Source organism: Egretta garzetta, unplaced genomic scaffold, assembly GCF_000687185.1.
Source record: "Egretta garzetta isolate BGI_Z169 unplaced genomic scaffold, ASM68718v1 scaffold536, whole genome shotgun sequence".
In the NCBI taxonomy this organism is placed as follows: Eukaryota; Metazoa; Chordata; class Aves; order Pelecaniformes; family Ardeidae; genus Egretta; species Egretta garzetta.
In genome coordinates this window covers 1,565,217-1,584,527 of record NW_009260068.1, presented here as the reverse complement: position 1 = coordinate 1,584,527, position 19,311 = coordinate 1,565,217, and the positions used below count along the sequence as shown (strand labels likewise).

The following is a 19,311-nucleotide window of genomic DNA, read 5'->3' as shown; positions in this document are numbered from 1 at the left end:
CATAGAATCATAGAATCACTTTGGTTGGAAAAGACCTTTAAGATCATCGAGTCCGACCTTTAACCTAACCCTGCCATCCCACCACTAAACCATGTCCCTAAGCACCTCATCTATCCTTCTTTTAAATCCCTCCAAGGATGGGGACTCGACCACCTCCCTGGGCAGCCCATTCCAGAGCCTGACAACCCTTTTGGTGAAGAAGTTTTTCCTAATGTCTAGCCTAAACCTGCCCTGGCACAGCTTCAAACCATTCCCCCTCATCCTATCATCTGTTACCAGGGAGAAGAGGCCGACCCCCACCTCCCTACAGCCTCCTCTCAGGTAGCTGTAAAGGGTGATAAGGTCTCCCCTCAGCCTCCTCTTCTCCAGACTAAACAACCCCAATTCCCTCAGCCGCTCCTCGTATGACTTGTGTTCCAGACCCATCACTGTAAAATCAGGTTTGAAAGGTCCTCCAGAAGACACAAAGGACTGACTGCCTCCATGAAACTCCCTGCGGTATTCCATCTTTTTAATGTTATTTTTAAACTGTTTCGGGCACTTTGCGACAAGGTGAGGATGGATGCCTGAAAACAAAGTAAGGGCAGAATGAATAAAGATGATTTTTTATCCGTTCAGGTTGATGCTCTGGATTAATTCCATCTTTCTTCTACTCCACATAAAGAAAATATCAATTTTCATAACCTTTTTCTGGACCTTGCTGGCCAAGAAAGAGACTGTGTTTGCAAGAAATCCTCTCCCCTTGCTGGCTTTCCCCCAGCAAACTGCACACATACCTGATCGAGATAAATACAGTACCTTGCATACCTGCGGGACCAAAATCTTGCCTGGTGAGGAATACAGCGTGGTCGTGGTACTCGGCGTGCTCTGGGTCAGAGCGCTGCTGCGAGTGAGCCCAGCGGCAGACCTGCTCCAAGCTCCGAGACGGGTTCCCTCGCTCTATCAGGCTGACTGACTGGGTAAAGAATTAAAATAAATTTAAATAAATAAATAAATAATAAATAGAAATATGGGTAAGTTAGTGGGGGAGAAGGAGCCCGCCATATCAGGCTGACTGACTGGGTAAAGAATTAAAATACATTTAAATAAATAAATAATAAATACAAATATGGGTAAGTTAGTGGGGGAGAAGGAGCCTGCCAAGAGTTTTGGGGTCAGAAAGACTCCTAAGCAGTGCTTCTCCATCATTAGAAGCAACACCATCCTGCTTTGCATCTGCAAAGCATCTTGCACCTTTTTTATTTAAAACCAGCAAGGAAATCATTCCCACAAATGGCTGTGGTCTGGTACAGGATGGTATACGACCCTCTTTGGTCACACAAGCACTCGGGACAGCAGTAGATACAAGAGGAGAGTGGCTGGAAGGCAAAGAGGATTTAGATTCCCAGCCCCGACACAGGCTCCTCGTCGAGACGTCGCGCGATGCTGATGCTCAGCAATGAGCAGAGCAATGCTTCCCTGTAAAACTTGACCCACAGCGACTGAAACCTCAATAGGAAATAGGTGGAGGTGTCCAGGACTGTTTTATAGCAGTCACCTTGTCCTTCATCTTTTTTTTTTGTCCAAGATTAGCATTTTGCAAAATTATGCTCTGTAAAATAATTATGCTCTATAAAATAAATTGTGCTCTCAGGTAGGTACCTGCTGAGCTGCAACGGTGGGAAGAAAGGTAAGAAATATTGTCATTCCCCTGGCCCTTAAGTGGAAGCCCTGGAGGTTTTATCCTACAAAGTTCAAGGTGGGAGACAAGAAGCCACAGGAGGACTCGCTCGGGAAACATCAGACCTAAACAGTGGTGAGCTGAGATCTCGCCTGGATTCAAACATCTGCTCATCCCTGGGTCTCTAGGAGGCACTGGGTTTCTGCCGGCCAAGCAGATTTCTGTAACAAGGAGGGCTTTTTTCCAAGACCTACTGGGGCTTATTTGTGGACCACACAGCCAGAGACACCACCCTGTCAAGTCATGAGTACCCTTGCTAGAACGCTTCACATAGGATAGGGGCTTGTCTCAAAAAGTACAGCAAATCACATCGTTTTAAAGAAAATCTTTCAGCTGCTGTGTTCTAAAGAGCCTTTACAAAATAAATGCAACCTGAGAAACCACATGAAACCTTCCTGTGCTTTTTCTGTCCATGGCCAAGCCACCCGAGAGCTGCTGGACAGTCAGCGAAGCCTTCCAGGGCTGCTGAGTCAAGGCTGGGATACAGGAGATCCTGGCCTTGGCTTCTCCTCACTAACATCCAGCTCCTCTCAGTTTTGGAAGCCACCTTTGTCCCATCACCTACTGCCGCCCTAGAGCTTCTGAGCTACAAAAATGATCCCAGGGCTGGAGCCCCTCTGCTCTGAGGCCAGGCTGGGAGAGTTGGGGGTGTTCAGCCTGGAGAAGAGAAGGCTGCGGGCAGAGCTGAGTGCGGCCGGTCAGGGCTTCAAGGGGGCCCAGAGGAAAGGGAAGAGAAGTGTGCGGGCAGAGCTGAGTGCGGCCGGTCAGGGCTTAAAGGGGGCCCAGAGGAAAGGGGGGGACGAGCTTTTTAGTAGGGCCAGCTGCGACAGGACAAGGGGGGATGGCTTTAAACTGAATCAGGGCAGGTTTAGACTGGATCTAAGGAAGAAATTCTTTGCAGTGAGGGTGGTGAAACCCTGGCAGGGGTTGCCCAGAGAGCGGGTGGAGGCCCCATCCCTGGGAACATTCCAAGCCAGGTTGGACAGGGCTGTGAGCAACCTGATGTGGTTCAAGGTGTCCCTGCTCCTGCAGGGGGGTTGGGCTGGGTGACCTCTAGGGGTCCCTTCCAGCCCAAAACATTCTATGATTTTAAGCCTCTCGTGGTTTTTCCCACACCCCAGAGCAAGGCTGATCGCAGCCACCCACCATCACTCTTGGCCCTGGATGGCTATGGGGCTCTCCAGACCTTCAAGGCTCCAGGAACCAGCCAGACAAGGGTTCAAATTCACCCCTGCTCGGCACAGTTGTCACTTCGGCTTTGACAGCTGACCTGAACGGCCACATTTTTCCAAGCCAGGGCTTACCTAAGTGCTAAATATTACAGTGATGAGACACTAAGCCAGGGTGTGTCGCCACACGCTTGGGAGAAGCGGCAGCTGCCTGCTGCGCCTATATTGCATTTTGGCAACCCTCCTTCCCTCACGGGGCAGGGCTCGAGTCGGGAAAGTGGCCGAAAAGCCAAGGCCAGCCTGACTAGCATCCCCTCCTCGCTACGTCCAAGTGCTGCATTTACCTGGCGGTATCCCACCATGATCATCCTGACCAGCACGATGTTGATGTGGACGCCCAGGGACTCATCGTGATAAATTTCATCAACCTGAAGAAGGGAGGGAAATAAAACGGAGCAGAAGTGAAGATCATCCCAGCTCTCAAGCTTCCCACGTTCAGCATCCTACCCCGCTTTCCAAGACCACACAAGACCAGGTGCAAAGATCTCATCTTCCTCCTCCCACCCCCCCCTTTTCTTTTTTTTTTTTTTTCATTTCCCCCTGTGTAAAAACCATAAAGTCAAAAAGCCAAGCTGGAATACGCTGAATTTCCTCAGGATGGGTGGCTCAGATGGTCAATGACATCACCCATCCCATCAAGAGTGTGGAGGAGGACCGCGTTTCCCACGGGGGCTGCCTCTACCACAGAGCATCTCGCAATGAGCCATTGCCCCCCTCGGAGTATGAATCCCTCAGATGGATGGAAACACTTTGGACTCCAGCATCCTTGCATTTGGTAGAAAGAAAAAAATGGCTTTTTGGGGAGAGGCAAGCGGTTGTATCAAAGCAAGGGCATTACTCAGTGGTACCGGTGAGTCAAAGTTGACCTACTGCTTCGGAAACCCCAGGAGAAGACAACACAATGAAAAGAAGAGGGAGGGCTTGTGAGTCAATAAGGGATCTATCAACGTCGGCTACTAAAAATGACTCTGCAAAGGAAATAACGAGCTATAACCTTTTCCTTCTGCATTTCTAGGATGAATAAACAAATTCTACTCCTCCATGCTAGCAAGAGAAGACGACATCCAGGTGAGAAAGGTCCCCGCGAGCTGAGCGTGGTGACCACCGGCCGCCGAGAGAGGCACTGAGCAGGCAGCCACAAACCCACACACAGCACGTGTGAAAACACAGCTCAGACAAAAAAAAACCCTGGTTTTTAAAGAACGGGACTTTCTTATTCCCCAAACACCTCCAAAATGAACACTGCCACAGATGGGGGTTCAGTGCCGAAGTCGTTGAAGAAGTCAAATGAAAACTGGTTTTAATATTGGCTAGAATTAATGTTTAAATTCAAACGCACTTTTTCAACTTTGTCCAAGAAAGAAATAATTTACCTCGGTTCTATCACAGCTTTCCAGACCAGACGAATATTACAAAGCCAGATTTATGGAGCTTTGCTCTTCCCCCGCCCCCCCCCCCATTCCTTTTTTTTTTTAGGCTTACATTTGAACCCGAGGGCTGGATGACAACTGCCCCTTTGCTGCTGCCCACACCCAAACCTGCCATTTTCCAGACCACACAGTCCTTTACGAGCCCCACGATTTTTACGCTGTGCTTCTGTTTGAAACACCCACTCGGGCCATTTTTAAACCCAAAGACATTAACATTTCCCCGTGACAACTCAGCAGCTCCGACCTTTGCAGAGGGGTGGCGCAGGTCCTGAGCCTGCCGCATCCTGAACGCCGCAAAATTGATTAAAAAAACCTAAAAATCAGTAAATAAATCACCAGTCCATCCCCATTAATGTATCCCTTTGGAGGCATGGGCTGCTAAGCCCCGCGGGGTCATTGCTTGAGCAGCGTGGAAAGAAAACGCCGCAGAAGCCATCCTCACCTCCCCGCTGCTTATCGCGGTGGGGATGCTCCTCCACGCCGCATTTTGTAAAAATAATGAGAATATGAGGGATTTCTTCCCATGTCGACTCTTTTTTGGGGGATGCGTGCCGATGGGAGCAGCTGGGCTCCCGCTTGCAGACGTTGCTCGGAGCTACAGTCCCAGCAAAGCACCAAGCATCCATCCCAGCAAGGAGCTGCAGCATCCCAGGGTGGGGAGGGATCACGCTCAGCCCCGCGTTTTGGGATGTAGGAGGCTTTGGCATCCCAGAGAAAACTTTAGCGGATGTGAGAAGTCCCCAACCTGGAGTTTGACCCTTTGCAAAAATATCCCAGCCTTAATACGCGTCATATGAGAGGTAATATAAAAGGGCAAAGGAACGGGGGGAGTGAGGGAGGAATGAAACATATGCCACGGCCCTGAAGAGCCAGAGAGCTGGACCTGGGGGATGATTCAGGGGGACGAGGGGGAAAACATGCCCATTCCCTTCACTTTCCAAAATCTCCACGCATTTTCCTTCACCATCAGCACTTGTCGGGAGCTGGAGCACCGGTTAAGCCTCCGCTTCAGCCAACGCCTCAGCATCATCTCCCGGCGCTCTGCTGCTTGCTCCCTGCTCCCGAGAACCCCTCGATCCATTGGGATTGGGATGAGCCCTGTTCCTGCCTTAGCAACCCCTCCGCCAGCCGCAGCTCCTGGCCATGCCACTGCCTGACCTTGCCGCACCTTGGAGCATCCGAGGGAGCAGCGCAGACCTCTCCCTTCCCAGCTGCATGGGATATTTTGGGAGGATGCTCGGCAGACCCCGCCGGGCAGCAGGAAAGGATGCTCCGTGCCACAGCCCCAGCCAGTGGGAGAAGAGGAGGGTGGCATCTAGGGGAGGAAGGAGCACCAGCAGAGGAGCTGGCAGGGCAAGAGCTTTGCTCTGCACCAGCTGACGGACCATGGAGCCCTCTTCTCAGCGACATCTCTTCCTAGCAGGGGTGCCCGTAAACGGTTCCCAGGTCTGAGATGAGCTCCCTGCCCCTAAGCTGTGCACCCCCAGATGACATTAGCTACCCTGGGAGAAAGAAAATACCCTAAATTTGGGAACAGCAATGCTTTTGGCAGGCACTGACAACTCAACTCAACAGCAGCCCCCCAGCGCTGCACATCCTTCTGCAGCCTGGCTAGAGAAGCGGCTACGGACAGCAGCAGGACCATGAGCAGGACCACAAGCAGCTTCCAAACAGCTTGTTAGGGGACTAAGAATCATTAAGGGACTGGAAGGGGCTGCCCAGGGAAGGGGTCGAGTCCCCATCCCTGGGGGGATTTAAAAGCTGGGCAGATGAGATGCTCAGGGCCAGGGTTTGGGGGTGGGACGGCAAGGTTAGGGGAACGGTTGGGTTTGATGACCTTAAAGGGCTTTTCCAACCTCAACAATTCTATGATAAGATGCAAGAAGCTGTACTGCTCCAAGATGGGATTTAATCCCCTAAATCTTCCTTTTAAAGCAGTGCTAAATCCCACTCTCTTCCAGCTAGCAGGGACCAGGTACCCCCTCCAGCCCCTGAGCCAAAGGGTTCACCCTAAACCCCAGCCCCTGTTTTGGCTAGGGGAGGACAGCGTTTAGGCGGGGAGCTGTACCTAACAGATACCAACTCGGACCTTTATGGTTAATTCAGAAAGCAAATGTGGAACGAGACTGCCCAAGGCTATGGACTTCCCTTGATAGCCAGACATAAATAATTGATTGAAAAAAAAAAAAAAAAATCAAAAGGACTCGGCGTTTGCTGCCCATCACCCTGCCCTGGAGCTGGTTCAAGCTGGCAGAGGGGATGGAAATGGGCCCAGAGAGCAGTTTGCAGGCTTGGCACAACTCCCCCTGCCCTCTGCGGATGCCATTAAGCGAGTCAATGTCTTCAAAGAAAATCCCCCCAGAAATACCTGCTGGGCAAGGGGGTCTGGTAAAGGGACCCACCTCCTTGAAGACTGATGGGATAAAGATCTCGTTCTCCCTCTCACCCACGTGGTTAGATGCCCAGCCCGTATAATACTGTCACCTGGCAAGAAATGCTCTCCTATTTCATTTAAAAGAGGATTTTTTTTTTCTCCTATAAAAAAACAGCCCTTAAGGCTAGCTGCGTGTTAAGGGCAAACCAGCAAGAACAACCAGCCCGCAAGCAACTCCAAAACCCCCAGCCCCACAAAACACCAAGGGGGCGATGCTAAGCTCTACAGAGAATGAAAGGAACATTAAAACCCCATGCACCTTCTCCAAAATGCTTGGTGAATTTGCAAAGTGTGGGGCCCCCCTCCCGCCCGCCCCAGACCCTCGCTGGCGCTGGGAGCGAGCAAGGCTGCCTACCTAAATCCCTGCAAGTCTGGCCAGCCTGGAGTCTGCAGCCCCAGACATGAGATCTCGACAGCAAACCGCACTGGCAACATCTAGACCTTGCCGTTCTTCAGGGAAGGAAAACAAAAGGGAGAGACACGCGAAGAATTTGCCAAACCAGCAGAATAGCTGACATTTCAAAACCCCAGATCGCTTACTCAGAACAGCCAAGTCATCTTTAAGCTCCTTTCTTTTAGTCCCTCGCTCAATTTTCACGCCGGTGGAGTCACCCCAAGCCTGGTTGCTGGGGCTGAGGGGGTAGGAACAGAGGCAAAAGTCCTCCCGACCGCGTTATCGGGCTCGCTGCATGCCCTTAACCAGCAGAATAGCTGACATTTCAAAACCCCAGATCGCTTACTCAGAACAGCCAAGTCATCTTTAAGCTCCTTTCTTTTAGTCCCTCGCTCAATTTTCACGCCGGTGGAGTCACCCCAAGCCTGGTTGCTGGGGCTGAGGGGGTAGGAACAGAGGCAAAAGTCCTCCCGACCGCGTTACCGGGCTCGCTGCATGCCCTCGCCATCCCCTGCAGGGATGCATGCCAGCCTCGGCAAGGGCTGACCCATGCTACCCACATTTTCGATCCAGCGGACTGGAGGAAAGGGGAGATTTGCTCTGCACAGATTTTATCGCAGCTCTCTACGCAACAGGCTATGTTGTCCCAAAAATGTAGCAACAAACACGTGAGCCTATAGAGGGGGTGAGAAAAAGCACATGCATGCCTAAGGGAGACATCAGAGGTATTTTTTGTTATCAGTTAGAGAGGAGATGGCTCATGAACCACCAAAAACCCAACCATACAGCAGGAGGACTATAATTTGCCCATTATTTTAGACTGGTCTCCCTTCTGAAATTGGCACCAAGCTTGGTAAATCAGTCTCTCGAGCAATCCACGCTCTGGCTTGGCTTTTCAGATAATCCCAGGTTAAAATTAAAGCTGGAGGTTTGGGGTTTTTTTCCTCCTAACCCTCTCCTCTGGGGGGTCTCAGCAGCACTCTTTGTCACTCAGCCCTTGGGAACACTAATTCGGCGGATGTGCCAGAGGGGAGCCGGGCAAGTCCCAGCCTGGAGAGGGCTCTGACTCACGGGGTTTCCCTAGTAACCCAAAACAATGGGAAAAACACCAAGTACCTTTGCATCCTTAACCAAAGCACAGGCAATATCCTAAAAAACCCCAGCAAACCAGTTGACACCAGGGCCAGGCTTAACAGAGCCCGTAACTTGGTTTATCTCCTCTGAGTGGGGCCAGCCCCGGCCTTGAGAGCATCAGGGGCGAGCAGTGGGAAGTCCGGAGGAGAAAACCAAGGAGCCCAAGTGAATGGCAAGAGGCTGAAAAGCAAAGCAGGACACAACACGTTTCCTCTCCTCTTCCCCTTACGGGGTGCTGGATCCCCTCCATGTTCCCAGCCCTTCTCCCACCCTTCAGCCCTCACACGCAGCCATCACTGGGGCTGGGGGATGTGAATTTTGCTTCAATAGCATTGCAATCCCTTCCACGGGTAGCAAGAAAGACAGGGAAACAGCTTCTCCCAGCCACCGCATCACCAAATATTCATCCCAAGAGTCCAGCATCAGGGAAGGGGCCAGGTTTTGCTAGGGCGGATGGAGGGACGCTCAGCTGGGAGTTATGAGATGTGCTCATACGAGCTTTCTCCAGCGTCCACAGCGAGCGACGGCAAGGGATGCGTTCCCCACTCCCTTCAACCTGACCCCAAACCCTGGCATAGCCTCCGAGCCGAGAAGGGAAGAGCAGGCTGGGAACGCAGGCCGGCAGCCAGCGGGGACGGCAGCCGGCGGGGAAGCTCTTGGGTGCACAAAAGGAGCAGTCATCCTCACGTCAGCTTCCCGGGATAGGCACAGCGCCGTTTGATGAAAAGCCTGGCATCCACATTTCTGGCAATGAAATAATGGTTTGGGTTTGTTGGTTTGGGTTTGTTTTTTTTTTTTTTAAAAAAAAAGGTCTCTGTGACAAATCATTTATCACCGAGCTTCAGTGGAGCCTGGGTTCCTCCTAAAAGGGTTTGTGCCTCAAGGAGAGCCCCGGGACCCTACCTACAGTAGTGCCAAGTTAAGCCAAGCCCACACGGTGCCAGGGAAAGGGGTCTGTGTCCCCACCACCCCCTCGGCACCCAGCGGGGACCCCAGAAAAGGCCAGGGAAGTTTTTGATGAAGTTCCAAGCTCGCCGCCACCTTTCCTTGGGACATATCTTGATAGGAAAACTCCTGGAGGCTTTCCCAGCTGGCTCCCATGCAGCATCTCCCCGGCGTGCTCCGGCCAGAGCTCCCAGCTCGTTAAGCCCTTTCCTCGTTAGAGGGCTGGCCAAGCCTCTCCTCCTTCGCCTTGCCTCCAACTAATCCCATTAGTGTTCAGCTGTTTGCTCCCTGCATGCTCCTCCCCGCCAGCCCCCGGCACCCTCCTCTCTCTCCCCTCTGCCATCCAGGCCAGAAAGCAATTTTTTTTTTTTTGGTGAAGCGGTTATTTTAAGGCACCCGGAGCCGGTAAGGAAACGAGGCGGCGCCAAGGGAAGAGGAGGCGGATGGAGGTCATGGCAAAGCTGGGAAGAAAACACACTGAAAACCAGAAAGAAAGAAGGGGAAGGGGGTGGGGGAAGAACGTATAGAAGGAAATAATACTTGGGGGAAGTATTTGTTGCATGCATTATCCTGGGTTTTTTTTTCCCCCCCTTTTATTGATGCCGCTTTTTCCCCCCCCCTCTTTATTTAATTCATTAAAGTCTCCAGCGCTGCCTTTATTTGAATAGACAGTGGTCCTCCCTTCTCCCAGCCCAGCATCCCGCGCATTCACTCCCTGAAAAGTCCTGCCCGCGGGGTACAAACCATGAAATGCGCCTGGAAACCAACCTTTTGATTAGAGCTGACAATCTCCAAAAAGTGACATCATCTCCGACCCCCGTAACGTGGGAAGAGCCCGGGGTCAGAACAGGGAACCCTGCGGCTTCCCCCTTGTTTAAGGATTTAATAAGCAAAGGGGAGAAACTTCCAGAGAGGGAATTTAAGTGCTGCCGAGAGCATCCTACCACGAGCATCAGGATAACGCACCGGGGAATAAAACATTGCAATGAAGGCATTTGCTTTTTAAACCCAGTATCTTCTCTATTTGGGATTGGCCACGTTATGCTTTGCCTCTAATCTCCCCCAAATCTTTACCCCTCGTGTTGATCGTTTCCCCCTCGTTGCTGGGAATATGGCTCTGAGCCCGCCCGCCAGGGCAGAAATAATGCCCAAAGAAACACGCTCGCAACCCAAATGCAAAAGCATCTTTACAGCTCGGTTATTTCTGAGCTGGTTGTGCCTTTTGAACGCTTTCCATCGCCATTGGGAAAAAAAAAAAAAAAAAAAGAGTAATTCAATAAAAAAAATAAATAGAGGCGAGGATAAAGCATGGAAAACAAAACAAAAACGGGAGAGCGCACGAAAGAGATCTTTGAACGCGGAACCCTCTCTGCAGACATTCGGGTGCCAGCGGAGCACAGCTTCCACAAGACGACGAGCCGAATAAATATTGATCCTTCCCCTTCTCTTGGGACTTGGGGAATATGTGCATTTTTATCTTAATAAAGGGAAGAAAAGCGGTGTAGGGGATCAGCCCAGGCTGCCCCACGCCACCGGCCGAGGGGACGTGCCAAAGCGGGGCTGCTGTAAAGCTGCTATCAACTCCTTTTCAAACATATCCGACTAATCCTCAAGGTGCAGACCTTATTCCAAGGAATATGAAAAATCTATAAAAATCTTCCCCCCATCAACAAATATTGTTCAAAATAAAAAACAAACACCATAACTACAAAGCAAATAATAAATAATCATCATTTCAAACTAAATAATCAACAACCATTCTCTTCCCTAGCATTTGCTGAGATTTCGGCCACGGGGAGGAGACGGACTTGGCCAGGAGAAATGGGAGATGCTCTTGGACTCGGGTGACAGACAGCGAGGGCAACCACCACGCCAGACCCTGCCGTCGGCCTGGGGAACGCAACGGAGATGAACATACAAGGGCTCTGCTTTCCATCACTCCAGTTGCCACAGCTATTAAATGCCAGAGCTGGATCTTCCGGCGAAGGAACAGCCCTTCCTGCAGCACTTCCCCACCCCCACCCCCCCCAACCTATTTTTTTCCCAGGATAACAGATTCGCAGCATTAAAAGAGCAGTAAACCAAAGGAGGGGTGGGAGCCAACACACCGCCCCCCAAAGCCAAGTCTTACTATGTTCATGAGGGTAAGGACGTAGTTCTGGACATGCTCCTTCCCATGGAAGCGTACAACCGAGTCATCCACCGCCAGCAAGACCTCGATGTTGTAGTCGTCCTTCCTGGCGTGACGCCTCTTGCGCTCCGCGTCCCCCAGCTGCTCCGTCATCAGCTCCAGGGAGTTGGGGAGATCGCCCACCCGCACGCTGGGCGCTGAGCAAGGCATGGGGGGGGGCAGAAAAAGAAACAGCCGTTGAGGTGACCTGACACCATGGTGACACTCCCAAAAGATGTAACGTAAGCAAGGAAAAAGAAATAGGATATTTAATTCCAAACCAGGTCACTCATCCAGCTCGCTCTACGGTGGGGAAACGGCTCTGAATTGGGAGCACCAGCACTAAAAGGCACATCTGTGTGATGATGGACCTACGCTGTCCATTGGGTGGTGGTGGGACACTTGGGGAGGTGGGGGAGAGCTGGAGAGGACACATGCAGAGCTGGGGGCCACTCCTTGAGAGCAGATAGCTGCAGCCAGAGCATCCTCCATCCTTCATCGCATCCCTCACCCTTCATTGCATCCCTCACCCTTCATCGCATCCCTCACCCTTCATCGCATCCCTCACCCTTCATCGCATCCCTCACCCCACCGCCCAGCAGCATCTTTGAAGCTCTTGACCGCAACTCCATTAGCAATGCTGTAAAAGCAACGAGCACGCCCTGGCAAACTTCTAAACTTTTTTTAAAAATCGGGGAAGCTGATTACAATGCCACAAGAGGTGAATAAACACCAGGGAAGGCTAACGCCTCCCCGTAAATATAAATAGGTTGATAGAATGCTTTTGCACAACATTGACCCCACGCTTGTAAACGCTTCTGGGCGCACTCAGCTTTGGGTGGGTGAGGGGGAAAGTCAGCAGGAGATTTATACATGCAGAGCGCAGTGCACAGCGAAGTGATGCTATAAAAAAAAAGAAAAAAAAGCCAAGTTTTCTCCTTCGAGGCAAAGAAGAAGGGGGGAAAAAAAAAAGAAAAAAGGGACACGGCACTAGAAAAGTGAAATGAATGATGAATGCTGGGAAAAGGGAGGGCTTCTATCATCTGTTAAACAGTCAAATCAACACCATGTTTCACAGTGTATAGGTGGTTAAAACAAGACTGCAGCACCTACATCTCCACACCGCAGTCAGCAGCCAAGTGGGACCAAGTCCTGCTCCTCCTGACCCCTTCGCCCCCGAGTCCCAACCCTGCTTCCCCTCCCAAGGCCAACGTGATCATCCACGGGCCTGATCACACCCATCTAGGAGATTCTTCCTCTCTTTCAAGCAGAGGAAGAATAACTCATAACTCATCGAATTTTAACCAAACATGGAAGAATTTCCAAGTTCCCAGCAAAAGCCCGGCATTTTCTTTCCTTTCTTCTCGCTGATGACCCAACTGGCAGTTAAAACCAGCCTAAAGCCATCAGGCGAGATGTACAAGCTAGAGGGCAAGTGGAAGGCAATATCCTCCCCCCCCCAAGAAACAGTTATTATCAATTTCTGGGAAAGACAAGATTCCAGCAGCCCCCACCTTCGGGGTGGAGGTCCTGGCGGGGCTCAGTGCCCTCCTGCCGGATGGCCGACCGGCGGTAGACCACGTGGGCCCTCCCGTGCTCCTCCGTCTCCTGCTGCCCCCTCTCCAGGGGCTCGATGAAGAACTCGTTGCTGTCTGTCCGAATCAGGCCAGCCTGGACTCCACAAAGAAATAAAGAAAAGGGGGGGGGGGGAAGGTGTGTGTATATATACGCATACATGTACATACACACTCAATATACTCATTAAAGATGGATGCGGAGCATGCGTGAACGCAAGGGGAAAAAGCATCCCAAATAAACCGGGTGTCTTGTTGCTACTCCATGACACTGGGATGGATCCGTTAGCACGTTCATATATGATGACCCTTAATTTTGCCTGTAGATGGAAAAAAAAAAATAAATAAAAAAGGGCGAAAAAACCCCAACCAACGTAAAAAAAAAAAAAACTGGCCACAATTCAAGTTATGTCTTTATATGGCTAGGAAACTCCATTCCTTCGGCAATAAGTTTTTCTGCTTAACCCTGCGCAACGGGGGACACAGGCTACATGGGCTCCCACGCCACCTCGCCTCCCTGCACCCTCCCCACCCTCATCATCCTCATCGCCACCCCCACGGTACTGGGGAGGGAATCGGCTGTTTCACCAACGCTACTGACAGCGAGAAGGAAGGGAAAAAGAAACCATCGCCTTTGCCCCGTGAAGTGCTTGGGAATTAACACCGGGGAATCCCTTCGGAGGAGAAGCTGGAAAGTGTTACAACTCCACCCCCCAAAGAAGGGGAAGATGAATGAGAGGGCAAACATTGCTGGAAATGTTGTCCTGGCTACCGACCTGCTCCTAATTAACACCAAGCTCCCATCAAATCCTCCTTGACATCAGCCCGAGCGCTCACACCCCACAGCGCCAGCCGGCTCAGACCTCGGGCAAGCAAAAGGATCACCAGGATTTGGCTTCCATCCCGCGGGCAGCCCCCCCCTGCTCCCAGCACCCTCCATCGCGCACGCGCGCGCTCCGTCCTCCGGCACTGCCCGCTGCTGCCTGCTGTTGAATAGCTGCCTGGAAAGCACAGGCGGAACATATGGATCTGTTCTTATAGCAAAGCCTTCGAGAGCATGTACCTACTGGAGACCTCATCAGGGCTGGGGGGTTGGAACTGTTGTCATCAAATAAAATAAAAATTATATATATATGTGTGTATATATATATATATTTTGCACAGAGAAGTACGAAGACGCGAGCTGGGCTCTGTAAACAGCCAGGCGAAGCTGAGGCTCTTCCAAGCCCACCTGGGTCACTGGATCCCCTTCACATTCACGTAGCGTTGCATTCATCGTGGCATCAGCCAGCCTGGCTCTGTCAGACTTCATTGAATTTCCTGCTCCACTTGGGTTTTATTAGCTCCTTAACTCCTCTGGAAAGCAGGTTCTTGGCTGGTTTTGTTTTACCTCCTTCCCAAGGAATCTAAGTATGGGCAGTTGGGTTAGGATCAACTTGCCTGACACACGTATCTCAGGTCCTTCCCGTAGGAGACGTTCAGATCACCAAGGCAGGACCTCTCCAGCCAGGGCTTGTCCCACCACCCCCAGCTAAGGAGATGAAGATGACAACCAGGTTCAACCAAGAGTCTGGACCACCAGGCAAGGTGATAAAGCCAGGGAGTCAACCCACAGGTCGGGTCTGGTGATGGTTGGGCAAGTCCATGATGATGGGTCAGGTCCAAGCCGTTGCTCTTTATTAAATGATAAGAGAAGGTGGGCATCCATCACTTCACACAAAAATGCGTCGCTACCAAGGGCGGAGCGCTGGGCGCCTGACACAGGCATCACAAACACGCTTGGATTTTACACGCCTGAGTTACGCCGATGATTTCCCACCAATTAACGTGCTTCCAGCTTGCACATCGCTACAAATTTGGGCTGGAGCAGCACTCCTGCCACCCAAAAGCACCTGGCACGGGACCCTTGCCAGCATCCTATTTTAGCCCGGTGGCAGAAGCAGCAACCCCTGCCCCAGGAGGAGCCCTGCTGGGACACTGCTACCCCCTCGCAGCCCTGCCATGGGGCATTTCACCCGGGACAAGGCACCCCCCCAAAGCCGATTTACGGCGAAATCCAGGATTGCTGAGTCAGGCAGCCGGAGGAAAAGCCACGCCGGGGCAAGGCTGGATTAAAATATGAAAGAGCCTGGGCCCGAGCCACAGCCCACTTGGGTTTGCGCTGCTCTACAGCTCGTGATTAATGAGAAATGGCTCAAGAAACAAAGCAGCCCAGACTTTCTCACCCGTGCTTTCTCCCGAAGGCGGGATGCAACGCGCGGCTGCCTCCAGCCATGACCCACGGGCAAAGGGGATACCACGAGGGCTTGTGTGCACATCTCATCAGAGCAGCCGAATAAACGAGACAGAAACCGCAGCAGCCACCTTGGCATTTGCAAAAATTAAAAAAAAAAAAAAAAAAAAAAAGCCACAACCCAAAAACACCATTGTAAGAGGCATGCATGAACCTGCTCGGGCTTGAAAAGGAGCAGCTCGGGTTGTATTTCAGCATTTTGGGAAGGTTATAACTGGAGGGAGGCAGCAAGAGAGGCCAAATGCCACCCCAAAAAAGCCCCAATAAGCTTTCCCATGGGCTCTGGCCAAGAGATCGATCCCATCCTCAACCATCAATTTGCCATGTGCTTCCCGCCCCTAATTTTATTTGGTTTAATAACACCGAATCAAACGAAATCTGGCAAGGTGGGACTATCATCACTGATATTTCTAACACGAGATGCTGTCTGCAGCTCTCCGCGAAGGCAATTCCCAAACTATTTGAAGACAATTCCACTGGAAAGAGGGAAAACATTTTTTTTTTTATGCTTTTAAAGGAAAACACCAAACTCGCTGCTGCCAGCTCGCAGAGGGTGAAGTCTTTTTTCCAGCTCTCCCGTGTCTCCCCAGGCTATGGGAGAGAGGAACTGGTCCCATTGGCCCGGCGCCAGCCTCGCTAAGGGGGACACCACCACCCCCCCCCAGCACCCCGGGTAAGCGGCTCCTCCACCACCGCTGGGTAAAAAGCTCCAACTCCCACAGGAATTTAGGAAATTCTGACACTTCAACACAGCTGAAATGTGGAAAAATTAATAAAGCCGCTCCAGTCAGCCAGAGAAGCAAACAGCGCCGGGGAGGGGGAAATCCAGCTGCGTGCATAGTATGTGTTTTTCCTACACGATTCACACTTAATTTGGACAAAAAGTCCCAGAAAGCCGGGCTGTGTGAACACAGGCGCCGTCGCTAGCCACACGCTCCCCTCTCATCCCGAGATCGCCCAGCGAGGGCATCAGGAGGGGGGGATCGGTAGAGGGATGCGGCCACCCTGCACCGCCCTGGACCACATCTGGCAGCAGCAGGGTGCGCGCGGCACCAGGGCACCCAGGGGTGCTGGGTCCCTGTTTTGGTACCCCTCCATCTGCCAGCTCACTGGCATCCCAGAGGAACGGGGAACAAAGCGAGGTAATTAATCACTGAGCCTTTCACTCTGCGTTCTTTACCGCCCAGCATTGCAAACTCAGGCAAGATGCTAAGCAGGATGCAGAGAGAGCTTCCCACCAGCGAAGCTGGGGGGTAAAATCCCACTTTCAGACCAGTTTGCTCTGTTCCCACTGGGAGCCACGATGTCCTGAGACATCTCACCCTCCAGGCGTTTAGAGCAGCATCTTTTTTCATCCCCAAATTAACCCTACAGTTCAGCAGCTGCAGGGTAAATCCTGGAAGACAAATCCATGCATTTTGGCACAGGGGCATCGTTAGGGGGGCTGTTTCTCCCTTCGTTCCCTATTAATTACTGTTCCCAAGGGCTTTTGTCCTCTGCTTATCTGCTGCCACCCATCCGAAGCAGGCCAGGGTGACGGGGATGGAAAACGCTGGCTCTACAGTTTGCAGCACGTTGGTGTTTGGTGCAAACAACCCCGGCGAGCAGCGGCGGGGGGGGGAAAGTCAGTGGCAAAAAAGCAAATATGGGGCCTGTGGAAGATACTTCTTCACCCAGCTCTGCCACTGGCAAAGCATGAAGCAGCAAGATCGCCCACACGCTGCTAAAGCCGGCATGGGAGGACGGGATGCCTTCAACTGCAGGAGATGTGTCCACCGGGGGAGATTTCTGACTAACGCTACTTTACCAGTTAGGAATTTGGTGGCTTGGATCAGCTTTGAAATTAGGTTATGGACGACAGCATCTTCCTGCCCTGGTACGAGACACCCTTGCAAAAATAAAAATAAAATAAAATAAAAAAATCAAAACCCTGGATTTTCACACGTGGGTGCCTGCAGCGAACAGCAGCTGTGGAAGGTGCCCTGGGTTTGGCATCCGTGCAGAAAATCAGCTCGCTTCCATGGCTAAATATGGATTTAGGAAAGACTTAATGTGTACTCTCTTTTTCAAGAACTGTTTGGGATTTTTTTTCCCCCCCTCATTATTTATAATCTCAGTCTCCATTTATATGCAGCGCAATCCCTTTGTGTACACAGCCTTTGCCCGCAGCGTCCCAGAGCCCTTCCTCTGACCGTAAAACCAGGAGCCAAAGCGCGGTCCCGCGCCTCCCACGCACGCTATACCGGGATGCAAAAGCCACCATCCCCTTTTCAAAGCTGGTGGGTGAACTTCCAGAAAAAGTCCACAGCAATTCCAGGGGACGCGCGTATCGAAGAGCAACAACGCTACCTACAGCCGGCGCGCTCCAGGACAGGGTTTAGTGGTGGGATGGCAGGGGTAGGGGAACGGTTGGGCTGGGGGAGCTTAAAGGGCTTTCCCAACCTCAACGATTCCATGATTCTGTGATTCTATGAAATTAGTCCCTATCTGGCACGACATTAACACCGGTCCCCACCGTCCACAGCCCGCCCAGAAGCTCTGCCACACCTCTGCCGGGCCACGCTGGCGGTACGGCGTGCTGCTGAATGCCACCTTCACGTCCCATCCGTGCCTACCACCGCGTTTCCATTCTGTTTCTTGCTCCATTTGCTAAACCAAGCTCTCATCACTGCTTTTTTGGGAGTCCTCTTGCCCTCGCAGCTCCCCCAAAGGGGACGGATGCTGAGCAGATAGAAGCTGTCAGGCTAACGTAAGCCAGAGGACCACATAGCAACCTACACCAGCCAGAAAAAGCCAGGAAAGAGAGAAACCAACTGCTGCGTTGGATGTATCACAAAATCCTCTTTACCGGGGAAAGAGCAGAGCCCCAGCTCCGGCTCTGTGCTCCTGACCTCGTCTCCCAGCTTGCAATCGTCTTCGAAGATGGGAAATGACTACTTGAGGCCGGGGCGTTTATTTGTTGGCCACGGAGCAATAAATACATTGCAGGAAGAAGGGGGGGGAGGAAAAAAAAGTGAGGGTTTTTTTCTCTTCCCTAGTGCTGCTGGAGCTCTACATGAAGAAAGAAAACATCTGCGAGACGACCCATCAGCAAGCACGGGGCTAAGATGGTTGTCCTGGGATAGTTTTGGAAATGAGGGTGGACCAAAATGGCCCTGCAGAAGCCCCTGGGTGTTTGCAAACCCCCAAAAGCCCTGTGCATCGGCACATCGGGGCTCGGCTAATCCCCCCCCGAGCTGGCTGCATCGGGGGTTAATGAAGGTGAAGAGAGATGAAGAAAGCGCCTGGAGCTGCTGATCCTGGGGGAAGAGCCGCTTCTTCCCTTACAGCAGCTTAAAAGCGTGGGCTGGGGGGTACCATGGATGGCAAGACAGGTAAACCCACATGCGGAAGCATCCCGCAGTGCAAGCTCCATCCTAAACTGGCATCGCTGCTACTACCTGCGGCCAAGGGGTGGCTGGAAAAAGAGCAAAAATAATCAAACCACCCCCAGCTGAGAAGGCGTGCAAGGGGCTGAGCCAGGAGAACGTGGGGCGAAAGCCTAGAAAAGCCTGGGAAAGTTAAACTAAAGCCTACTTGAGACGGATCCTAACAGTCTTCGAGGGGAAGAGAAACCCCCTACCACCATCCTCGCTGCTTCCCGGACACAGCAGGACACGGACTCGGCTGCCGACGGCTTCCAGCATCCCTTTGCTCGCGATGCCAAGCGGGAGTTTCATCTGCAGTGCAACCTGCACACTTGAAAAAATTACGTTTTCATCCCAGACGCAGCACGAGGAGTCGCTCGCCGGAGCCATAGGAGACCCCTTTAAAGCTTTCCAGCCTGCCCCAAGTCGCCAGCCCCAGCACGATTTCACGCGGCGGAGAAATTTCTGCAACTTCACAGCTTCGCCCGATTCCAAAAAAGATGCTTCAGAAGGTGTGGATTGTGTGCTAAAATTGTTGGCCAAAATAAAAAACCTACTATATGCAGGCGAAATATTTCTAG

General features: G+C 51.9%; 2 protein-coding genes across 2 annotated transcripts in view; both read right to left on the bottom strand.

Annotated features, from left to right (window-relative positions):
* Positions 1-15,305, bottom strand: part of ADAMTS14 (ADAM metallopeptidase with thrombospondin type 1 motif 14) — a 35,221-nt gene extending 19,916 nt beyond the window's left edge. The window contains exons 1-6 of the mRNA XM_009641194.1: positions 15,256-15,305; positions 14,471-14,561; positions 12,971-13,127; positions 11,418-11,614; positions 3,234-3,317; positions 777-955 (exon numbers count right to left, since the gene is read on the bottom strand). Of these exons, the coding sequence (XP_009639489.1) occupies positions 777-955; positions 3,234-3,317; positions 11,418-11,614; positions 12,971-13,127; positions 14,471-14,561; positions 15,256-15,305 (758 nt within the window). The remainder of the gene's footprint in view (positions 1-776; positions 956-3,233; positions 3,318-11,417; positions 11,615-12,970; positions 13,128-14,470; positions 14,562-15,255) is intronic.
* Positions 15,306-15,531: 226 nt separating this feature from the next.
* PALD1 (phosphatase domain containing paladin 1) overlaps positions 15,532-19,311 on the bottom strand; it is a 38,888-nt gene continuing 35,108 nt past the window's right edge. The window contains exon 19 of the mRNA XM_035896680.1: positions 15,532-15,537. Coding sequence (XP_035752573.1) covers positions 15,532-15,537 — 6 coding nt within the window. The remainder of the gene's footprint in view (positions 15,538-19,311) is intronic.